Source organism: Drosophila kikkawai, chromosome X (genome assembly GCF_030179895.1).
Source record: "Drosophila kikkawai strain 14028-0561.14 chromosome X, DkikHiC1v2, whole genome shotgun sequence".
Classification (NCBI taxonomy): domain Eukaryota; kingdom Metazoa; phylum Arthropoda; class Insecta; order Diptera; family Drosophilidae; genus Drosophila; species Drosophila kikkawai.
In genome coordinates, this window is record NC_091733.1 from 20,077,142 (window position 1) to 20,087,825 (window position 10,684).

General features: G+C 46.9%; 2 protein-coding genes across 3 annotated transcripts; both read left to right on the forward strand.

Moving 5' to 3' along the window:
- LOC108084262 (nucleoside hydrolase) lies at nt 1–1,682 on the forward strand. The gene is made up of 3 exons (XM_017180416.3): nt 1–632; nt 764–1,207; nt 1,274–1,682. Exons 1-3 carry the CDS (start codon nt 390–392, stop codon nt 1,658–1,660), a joined length of 1,074 nt encoding a protein of 357 aa, XP_017035905.1. The 5' UTR covers nt 1–389; the 3' UTR covers nt 1,661–1,682.
- A 340-nt stretch (nt 1,683–2,022) lies between these two features.
- On the forward strand, nt 2,023–10,531 carry X11L. Of its 2 annotated transcripts, none has more exons than XM_070287959.1 (10): nt 2,023–2,095; nt 3,932–4,979; nt 5,047–5,166; nt 5,224–6,144; nt 6,211–6,559; nt 6,908–7,047; nt 7,312–7,692; nt 7,748–8,224; nt 8,289–8,429; nt 8,492–10,531. In XM_070287959.1, exons 2-10 carry the CDS (start codon nt 4,068–4,070, stop codon nt 8,561–8,563), a joined length of 3,513 nt encoding a protein of 1,170 aa, XP_070144060.1. In that variant the 5' UTR covers nt 2,023–2,095; nt 3,932–4,067; the 3' UTR covers nt 8,564–10,531. The 2 variants fall into 2 exon arrangements, with proteins under 2 accessions (XP_070144060.1, XP_070144061.1); XM_070287960.1 differs by lacking the exon at nt 2,023–2,095 and adding an exon at nt 3,681–3,808.
- Nucleotides 10,532–10,684: the final 153 nt, after the last annotated feature.

The window sequence follows — 10,684 nt, forward strand, 5'->3', positions numbered from 1 at the left end:
TATGTAAAAACTAGTAATTAGTGTTTACGTTTGGATTATCTTTCCATTTGAATCTTCACGTTCGAACTTTCCCGCACTGATAAGGGTATTTGCCTGTCGTCCAGCCAGAGAGAGAGAGAGAGGGAGCACCCCGATTCCCGCCGAATCCCACACACACATCCCCATCCCCCGTCCAGGCTGGGCGCAACTGATTCACTTAACAGCGCACTTACAGCACAGATATGCATTGCACACATGGCGGCGACTTATCGCACATGTGGGCACGGAATCGGGAGTACAGATTGGACCACGAATCCGGAGGGCAGGGCCGGAGAGGCGTTGTGAAATTCCCTGATACGACTAGAGCTGAGTGAAACCGATGACCATTCACCATTCACCAATTGCCGGCGATGGCAGACAGACGCACAGCGGCAAACGGCGGCGGCGACGGAAGCGGAGATGTGCCCAGATACGCCATCCTGGACTGTGACGGTGGCAGCGACGATGCCTGGGCGCTGCTCCTGTTGCTACATGCGGCGGAGAGCCATGGCATCCATCTGCTGGCGGTGACCACACTGGGATGCGGCAATACCAGCCGGGAGAGTGCGGCGCGGAACATGCGACGGATACTCGAGGCCTCCAAGCGCACAGACGTAAGTAAATATAAATAAAGAATATGCATTCGGTAAACAAATTCATGGGAAAAGTATATGGTATTCCGAGTGGGAGAGAGTGGCTGTCTTAAATTTAACTCTTTTGAAACATTAACATTGCTTTGCCACAGGTTCCCATCTATCTGGGCGCCGTGGATCCCCTAATCCCCTGGAGCGAGGACGACAAGAAATACTTCCATGGCCGCGATGGGTTCGGGGATGTCCTGGACGATGCCACTGATCCAGTGGAGAGCTTTGTCCGGCCGGAGCATGCAGTGACCGCCATCTATGATCTCTGCCGGGCGAGGCCCAAACAGATCACTATTTTCGCCGTGGGCCCTCTGACGAATCTGGCCCTGGGCTATACCATGTATGGCAAGGAGTTCGGGGAGAACTTCAAGGACATTTTTATCATGGGTGGTAATTACCAGGGCGTGGGCAATTCCTCGCGAGCCGCCGAGTTCAATTTCCATTCGGATCCGGAGGCCGCGCATACTGTGCTGCAGAGGAGCCGCTGTCCCGTCACCGTCCTGCCCTGGGAGCCCTGCACCCCGGAGAAATTCAACATACCCATAGTGAGTACATACACCGACTTCTGGGAAGGATGCCCCCAAATTACTTCTGTACTCCTTCATCTGCAGGACTGGCGCCTGAAGGAATTTGCCGCTAGGGCCGAGGATGCCAAGCATACGGCCATCACGATGCTCAACCAGGTGGAAACCGCTCAGTGGCTGCCGATGATCGAGCAGTACGGGATCGAGACGTGGAATCCCTGCGACGCACTGGTGGTGGCCGTGTGGCTCTTTGAAGATCGATTCATCTGCAAGCATAGTACCTGGCACGCGACCGTCGACCTCCGGGGCACCCACACCCGCGGCCAGATGGTGCTCGATCACCTGCGGGAGCGGGAAAGGTATCCGGAGAATGTGCGGATCATTGAGCACGTGGACGCGGAGTTCTTCAAGCGGATTTGCGAGTGGATAGCCGGCCTGAATGACGGTTGTTCGCTGCTTGGCGACACGGCATAATAAATCCATATCTGTAGTAATATTCCCGCTTTTTTTTTTGTCATGTTTTATTAATTTTTTATTTGCTCGTATTTAATTTTTATTGTCCGCACTGATAAGGAGCCAACACATCACCGAGTACAAGAGCTAGTTGGTCGCGTAAATTAATCGTTCATAGTTCATTAAGTTAAAAATAAACAATTTAACTTCTAAATGGCGCCAATTTTTAATAAAAATCAAACAATAAGTTTCTTTTTTCAAAGCTTAAAATTTGAAAAAAACGGTTTGGCTTATAGTGTGGCCATACCGCTGCAATTGCTCACAATTGCGTTCGCTAGACTATCGATTGCAAAGGCCTATCGGCCTACCCTCCTCGCTAGCACTGAAGCTCGATATCGATAGCAAAAGGGGCAAATAAAAATAAATCACATTCGCGAGTGTAATATGAATTAAATGGTAAATGTTGAAAAACCGCGACAGGTGTTGGTAACCAATGCAGTTTGCCGCATTGTTGTTGTTGCCTTAGCTCATAGGCCGCTGCTGTAAAAGTTGTAGCCGCTGTCACGGTGTTTCTTGGCGCTGTTCTCTCGCGTGTGTTGTTGTTCGCTCCCCCTTCCACCCCCTCACCTTGCTATAAGAGGGAGCTGCGGAAGAAAAACCAAAAAAAAAAAAACAACGGCAAATCTATTGATTTTTAACAATACGCACATAGATAGACACACGCACACATAGCCGAAGAGGAGTTTAGTGTTTTCCCACGGCTGGCGCTAGCAGCGTGTCGGCGACAACAAAGGCTGCACCACCCCCTGCCACCCCGTGTGGGTGTTTGTTGTTATGTCTGGAAGTGCATCAGCAGCAGCTTCCTGCGTTTTGTTTTGCCTGCGCGAGAGGACTTTTGGAGGCCAAGTTTACGTGCGCAATCACACACACGGACGCGCCAGTTATCCATATAATACACACGTGTGTGGCATGTAGTGTGCGTGTGTGTGTGTGTGTGAAGTGTTGTGTGTCCCCAGATGCCTGGCAAGAGTGGGTTAATTGCCCGCATTGATTTACCAAAGTGGCCGCGGGCGGAGCAACTGCAGCAACAACACCACTTGAGCCTGGGCAACAACAATGGCAGATAAAGAACGCTGGCACAGACTCATCGTCATCATCATTGAATCATCACCAAGAGGAGCTTACGTACAAGTGTAGTTGGAGTATTCAAAGGCAAACTGCCGAATCGAACAGAGATTCTATGAGTGTTTTATAATCAAATAGCTTAGGCCAAGGGAAAAGTAGAGAAGTATTAGAAATTTTAAGGGTTTTATCAGCAAAAGAGTGACTAAACTTTAGTTAGCTACCAGATATTAAGTGCATCAAATCCAAGTGTTCAGGTTGTAGTCTATTTACAGTAAGCTGCTTTATTGCGTTATCGAAGCAAACTCGATATATAAAACTCGATATAATAATAATGAGAATTCGGCGATTTTTCTTACAAGAGCACTCTGGTTTTGCAGATCCTCGAAAGTTGCAGTTGATATCCCCGTCAAATCCCTGATCTTCGTCATAGTTACTTATTGTTTCTCAATTGCTGATAATATCAGACAATCCTCTCTGTTCAATTTTCTCATTTTCGATCATTCTTTCGCTCGTAAATAATTATTGATAACAAGCTGTCAATCAAACGCAATAACTCGAGTTAAGACAGTATAAACATACATATATTTTACTAGAGCTAGAAATAAATCGATTTTTTTCTAAAAAATTCTATAATCGATTTAAAATCGAAAAAATTGTAGATATATTTATATTATTATATTTGTAATTTTATTCTAAAAACTCAAATGTCGTAGCGCATAATTGAAAAAAAAATTGCTTATGGAATAGATTTTATTTCCAGCTTTACATTCTACATTATTGCATTAGATATCGATAGGTAACTCCTTTGATTCCAATACTAAGTTTCCCTGAAAGCAAGTTTCAAGTAGGCCAAACTTAAAAATTAAGAACAGTCATAATAATAGCCTTTCCTTTTGAATTGGTTTTAATTTATTTTATATATATTTTTTACATTAGATAGAGTTATCTGTGTGAAACTCCAAAAACCAATTAAGAACCCCAAAGAATAATAGAAACTTCTACCATTGCTTTTGCCAGTCTAAGCTCCAAGTCGCAGCACCCTTTGTAAGAGTAATTCCAATTACAGTCTGCCCCTCCTTGCCATGGACAATGATGATGATGATGATGATTCACCATGGGCTCCATTAGATCATCGGCTAATCCAACCTCCATTTTGTTCTCCACCAGGCAGTGGCCCCCAGGTGAGGGCATGTCAGCAGCCATCGCAGCAGCAGTAGCAGCAGCGGTCGGAGCAGCAGCAGCCACATTAGAGCACTAGCAATCCAGTTCCCAGTTCCGATTCCGATTCCCAGCCGAACCAGACATGAACTCCAATTCCTGTAGCGACAGCAGCAACGAGTCAATGGCCAATCCGCAGATCCAGCTGCCGATGGGCTTTGGCCAGCAGCCGGGGAAGCAGCAGCCGCAGGAGCGCTATGTGTGGGAGATGAGAACCCGCAGTCCGAATGTCACGCCGGCCAGCACCGTTCTGAACTCACCGGATCTGAATGCCGAGCTGCCCTACGTACCCATGCAGGGGCAGAGTCCCTCCGTGGGTGGCGGCGGTCAAGGACTAACCGGCTACGGGCTCTCTTCGGGCCGAGACTCTGGCAGTTACTACTACCAGCGGCCGCACTTGCACCAGATCCGACTGGGAAGGAGTCCGGGCAGCCAGTTCGAGTCCCGGGATGCCCTGCCCCAGGGACTGACCAGTCCCGGATCGCCCACGGATGTGGGCAAGGCGGACGGACAGTGCCTGAGGGATGGCGAGATCGTGGTGTTCGATGACATCGACACCAATTGGATGAACAAGGCGTCGAGTGGACAGCGTCCGCTGGGCAGCAACGAGGATGTCCTCAAGGTGACCAAGATGATTGGCCAGCTGCCCATTGCCGAGTACGAGGGATCTCCGCGTCGCTTTGGCGGAAATCAGCCGAACAGCGTTCCCCCACGGAAGCGTCCGCCGGGATTTCCCCAAAGGGTTTCGCCCACAACCAGCAGCAATCACACTGCAGCCAAGGCGTCCGTGGGCAACCTCATTGACCTGATTGACCACGAGGATCACGAGGATCGAGGCGCCAGAACGGTGCGGGAGGAGAAGACCCCAACATTCGATTACCTGTACGAGTTCTCGGAGACGCGCAAGGTGCTGGAGGAGTTCTTCAAGGCCAATCCGGAGGACGAGAAGCGCTTCACGGACTACACCACAGAGAGTGGCGACGATGTGGCCAGTTCGGTGAGTTGTGATGGCGTTTTGCGCCTCTTATCTCTTTTTAATCTCATTTTTAATTTGGCAAAAACAGCAACAGGAGTACCCAAGCACTCCCATGGAGCAGGCGTACATTGGCCAGCGTCTGGCGAGGATTCCCCCAAAGGACGATGAGCTGTTCCTGGTGCACAGATCGCCCAGCAAAAGGCCAGCAGTGAGTTATCACTCCATGAAACTTTTTTGTATAAAAAATTAAAGTTTGAATCTTCAGCCCAGTGACCCGAATGCATCGCTGCAGAATCCCTACCAGGAGCAGCACAACGACATTGAGCTGTACATTGATTCGAATAGTCGCAGCAGCGGCGATCTGGCCGACACCGAGCTGGAGGCCAATCTGAGGCGACACTCGCGAAACTTCACCCTGTCCCCGGAGACCACGGACTACGACTCGAACTGCGGCGATCTGGACAGCTTGTCCAACGACATCAACTGCCCCACGGACTATGGCAAGCTGTACACGAGTATGCCGGTGCTGGAGGACGGCCTGAGCAGCGGCCATGCCTCCGATACCGAGAACAATGTGTCGGTGATTTGCGATAAGCAGTCCCAGTCCCAGTCGCATTCCCAATCCCAGCCAGCGGTCCTGGAGCACAACGGGAACGGGGGGGAGCGACTGGAGAACGAGTACAATGCCATGAGTGCCAGCATGGCCACGCTGACCACAGATGCCTCCCAATCGGCGCTGATAAGTGACTTTGCCTCGCTGCCCATGCCCATGCCCCCGGGACCGTCGCCGCCCCAAATAGAGATTGCGGATCCCAGCGAGTCGGTGGTCATACCCTCGGATGGCGAGAACCCCCTGGACAGTCACTACGGCGCGGTGTATGCAGCGGCTCTGGGCGGAGACTCGGGATCGGTTGTGGAGAAATCAGGACAGCCGCAGCCACAGCCGCTGCAGGAAATCCAGGAGGCCATGAAGGAGATACGCTCGGCATTGCAGCGTGCCAAGACGCAGCCGGAGAAGCTCAAGTTTTGCGATGAGGTCCTGCCGCCGGATCCCGATTCTCCGGTTTGGGTGCCGCGCAAAGGAGCGGTTCCGGCTGTTCCAACCGAGGAGGAACCGGACACGGATCTGGAGACGGATCGGTTGCTGGGCCAGCAGCAGCAGCAGCAGGACTTTTTTGCCGATCAGGTGGGGAAATTGAATATATTCTCAACTTCTGCCTTCTCAACTTATAAATTTTTGTGACATTTTCAGCCTCTGGCGGCGGACAGCAATGCGAATGAGGACTCGGAGATTGCCGCCAGCAATGGTCACCTCAACAATGGCGCCTTGGACAACAACAACCCGAATCTGAACTCGAATCCCGTGTGCAATCTCAAGCCCCATAGCTATTCCACATCCACCATACGCCAAGGTATTGGCACCTCACTGACGCCCAATTCGCCAGACATATGCCAGATTGTGGGCACGTCGGCGGCGGACATCAGGACATCCATAAGCTCGCCCGAGAAGCTGCAGTATAGCAAAAGTCCCACGGGTTCCATCAAGTCGCTCAAGGATTCGGCCAACTCCGACAAAAAAGCCAAGTCGCGCAACAAGGAGGGTGAGTAATAGTTGGCTTTCTAGCATTAGATTGCGTTGCAGCTTACTAATTACCATTACGAACATTTCACGCTGCGCAATTTGTAAACATTTTTGAATGTGATGCCATGTAAGTTGAGTTCGAAATGCTTGCGAGAGGGAGAGATGTGGGAGGAAGGGATGTGGGTAGAAAAACGTAGAAAGAGCGTAGAATTCTGAATAAGGCAATAAGTGAATAGAGCATTAAGGCACTTTTGGGGTTAAATTTGAGAACGAGCTATGTTTAGTTCTTAAAATTATATCAAAAATGATTCAATGATTTACTTCTCATAACTAAAACAATGGTTACAATATTCCCTGTCCTGTGCAGGTCTTTTGGAACCCAAAGTTCTTATCGAGGGCGTGCTGTTCCGTGCCAGATATCTTGGATCGACGCAGCTGGTGTGCGAAGGCCAGCCAACCAAGTCGACCAGGATGATGCAGGCCGAGGAGGCCGTCTCCAGGATCAAGGTATGTGCAAAATAAGCCCTAAATCTACAGATCAAGAGCCCCTCCGACAACCCCGCTAGGCTATGCTCTATGTGTCTCTGTCTAAAAATATTTCTCGTTCGCTTTTCTCGTTCCCTGCTGCTGCGCATTCCTCTATCACTCTGTATAGGCTTTGGTAAGAGATCGATCGATCGATCGTTGTGTTGGCCCCCATTAAGAACCTAGTGCCAGATATCCCCCGAAATTCGAGTCCTTTTTCATGTTTACCTTCCGTTTCTTAACCAGGCTCCCGAGGGCGAGAGCCAGCCGAGCACCGAAGTGGACCTGTTCATATCAACCGAGAAGATAATGGTGCTGAACACAGACCTCAAGGAGATCATGATGGACCACGCTCTGCGCACCATATCCTACATAGCCGACATCGGTGACCTGGTGGTGCTGATGGCGCGTCGCAGATTTGTGCCCAATAGTGTGACAACGGAGCCCACTGTGGTGGCCAGTACCACTGGTGATGCGGTGGTGCCGGGTGCCGAGGATGAGTCGCCCCCCAAGGAGCAGCAGCAGCAGCACAGCAAGCACAATAATCGCACGCCCAAGATGATTTGCCACGTCTTCGAGAGCGACGAGGCGCAGTTTATCGCCCAGTCCATAGGACAGGCCTTCCAGGTAAGCCAACTACATCCCCAATAGCCTTTGGTTCACTCATAACTGGCCATATCAGGTGGCCTACATGGAGTTCCTCAAGGCAAATGGCATCGAGAACGAGAGCCTGGCCAAGGAGATGGACTACCAGGAGGTGCTCAACAGCCAGGAGATATTCGGCGACGAGCTGGAGATCTTCGCCAAGAAGGAGCTCCAAAAGGAGGTGGTGGTGCCGAAGGCCAAGGGCGAAATCCTCGGCGTGGTCATTGTCGAGAGTGGATGGGGCTCCATGCTGCCAACTGTGGTGATAGCCAATCTAATGTCCACCGGTGCGGCTGCCCGCTGCGGTCAGCTAAATATCGGTGACCAGCTGATTGCCATCAACGGGATGAGCCTGGTGGGCCTGCCGCTGTCCACCTGCCAGAGCTACATACGCAATGCCAAGAACCAAACTGCCGTCAAGTTCACCGTTGTGCCCTGCCCGCCCGTCGTCGAGGTGAAGATACTGCGACCCAAGGCGCTGTTCCAGCTGGGCTTCAGTGTCCAGAACGGTGTGGTGAGTTCTAAAAATCGACTAATTGTTTCGGCTTATGTAAGATATACTTTTGTAACTTTTGTAGATCTGCAGCCTCCTGCGCGGAGGCATCGCCGAGAGGGGCGGAGTACGAGTGGGCCACCGCATCATTGAGATTAACAATCAAAGCGTTGTGGCCGTTCCCCATGACACCATTGTCAAGCTGTTGTCATCCTCAGTGGGCGAGGTATTTGCCATTTCCATAATTTCCAAAGATTTGTGTTGCAATTCTGTTTCTTTCCCTCTTAGATCCTGATGAAGACGATGCCCACGTCCATGTTTCGTTTGCTCACCGGCCAGGAAACGCCCATCTATATATAATTATATAATATAATAATTTATCTGCTCACACACCTAGCCGCACTTCTTCGCTGAAACGAAGCACACACACTGCAAAGCCGAAAAGCCACAGCAGTCGATCAGCCTCAAGGGAAAAATTGAACTCGAGACCTTGATTTGGTCGATTCAATTGCTGTTTTCAAACATTTGTACATTTTTTGTAACTCAACTGGGTCTTTTTTTACATGTTTCTGAAATCTGTATTCATTAATACATTTATGAGCAGTTTTAAAATCTTCAGAATCGATAAAAACTAGTGAGAACGCTTGCTCGATAATTTATCAAAATGATAACTGCCCAGAAATCGATAGTTATGTTATATTTCATCAAATATTTGTGTTATTCATGAGCCAAATAGACTGTTGATCGATTTGTATGACGATTGTCTTCATTTAGATGGACTTTTAAGTCTGGAAAGATTTCGATATCAAAGAGGATATAAACTTTTTTAATTGAGATTATTTTTTTTTAGAAATTAAAAGTTTATTCAATCTTTCAGCAAAATGTTCTCGGTTGCATTGCTACCTATTTTTATTTCCATTCTCTGAATATGAAAAAGACTGAATTTAAAGCATGTGTGGGCGAGTGTGCGTGAGCAAACATTGTACAAAAACCTTGAAAAAAATGTATCCCCAAAAAGAGTTCCCTCACCAACCCCAATTCCCAAATTCCCTCGCATCCAAAAATCATGTAAGACAATAGTTTAAGCGTTCGATTGAATTTAATTGCAAGCAATTTATATTTATAATATGATATTTTCACATTATTTGTCAAGTTAATTGTTTAGTTCTTTGACTACATTTATAATTTCGATGAAGAGAAACGAAACAAAAGACCTTATGCCAAAAAAAGAGTTAACTTTTAAGAGATGCAATCAGTTGAGATTTCGTTAAACGTTTTTTTTTTTCTTCTTATTGTATTATTGTATAAAGAGATTGTGGAGGATTATTGCAATACCGATTACCGAAAACCGATATTTATAGTTGTATAGCCTTAGCTAACGAAGCCATGCCTGCAGAAACAACAAACAAACCAACTAACAAAATAAAATGCATTTAAAGCGCGTCAAAAACGAAGCGAAATTTCGATTCTAATTGTATAATTGTATGTACAAGAAATCTGCACATTTCCCAATCGATAACGATCGATATATACTCGTACGATAATTAAATGCGATAAATCTAAAGCAGAAACAATAAGCAAAACAGCAAAAGTAATACGAAGAACAATAATTTCAGCATTCTCCAGTTTCTGTTGAGCGAAGATAAGGAGCCACCACACAAATTGAAAGCTGGAAGGGAGCCCAGAGCACGATGCAGATGTATAGGGTGGTAGGATCAGTTCTTGGGATGAAACCCAAATACACATGCATCATGGGATAGAGTGAGGGAGAAGAGAGCTTATTTTTGCATAACTTAGAAGGCGATTAAAGAAAAAGCAGCAAGCGAAAAGTATAAAGCAAAGAACAAATAATATATTATTTAAATTAATATGTATACATATGTTATAATTAATCCAAAGGGAAAAACGAAGCGACTAACAAAAGATATTTTAAATATTCCAAGTGCAGGTAACAAACGCAAGTTAATAATATTTATATAAATATATACATAAATAAATAATTAAATATAAAACTTCTGATCGCCATTCGGAAGCGCAGGCGCAATATTTTTGCAAGACAACAAAACATGACACACAAACACAGTACACGGCCAGAAAAAAACCCAATTAATACCTTCTTAAGCTACTTGCTACACAGCAAAAAAAAAAAAACGTCAAGAAACCCACATACAACTCTCTGCTACTGCGCCTCTAACTAACTTCTAAAACCAAACACTAATCGTATACTACTTAATGCAATTTCATTATTAATATTTAACACGCAACCGAATACAAACAAAAGCGAAATGCAGCAAAACAAAAATAAACTACATTTATACACAAAAGCAATATGACTTGGTTTTTACATTTCCTGCGTTTCTTTTTCAGTGAATTGTTAAAAAAGATTTTTAATGGATCGGATAAGTCATGGGGGGTACAGTATTTAATTTTAATTTACAAAATATTTTTTGTTGTAATTTTAAATTCAAATTTAGATAAAAA

Bases quoted from the DNA above. Each gene is read 5' to 3' on its own strand.
- LOC108084262 (XM_017180416.3), top strand. From the start codon at position 390: ATGGCAGACAGACGCACAGCGGCAAACGGCGGCGGCGACGGAAGCGGA. The intron at 633-763 runs GTAAGTAAATAT...GCTTTGCCACAG, and splicing joins AGGCCTCCAAGCGCACAGAC to GTTCCCATCTATCTGGGCGC. The intron at 1,208-1,273 runs GTGAGTACATAC...CTTCATCTGCAG, and splicing joins AGAAATTCAACATACCCATA to GACTGGCGCCTGAAGGAATT.
- X11L (XM_070287959.1), top strand. From the start codon at position 4,068: ATGAACTCCAATTCCTGTAGCGACAGCAGCAACGAGTCAATGGCCAAT. The intron at 4,980-5,046 runs GTGAGTTGTGAT...TGGCAAAAACAG, and splicing joins GCGACGATGTGGCCAGTTCG to CAACAGGAGTACCCAAGCAC. The intron at 7,693-7,747 runs GTAAGCCAACTA...TGGCCATATCAG, and splicing joins CCATAGGACAGGCCTTCCAG to GTGGCCTACATGGAGTTCCT.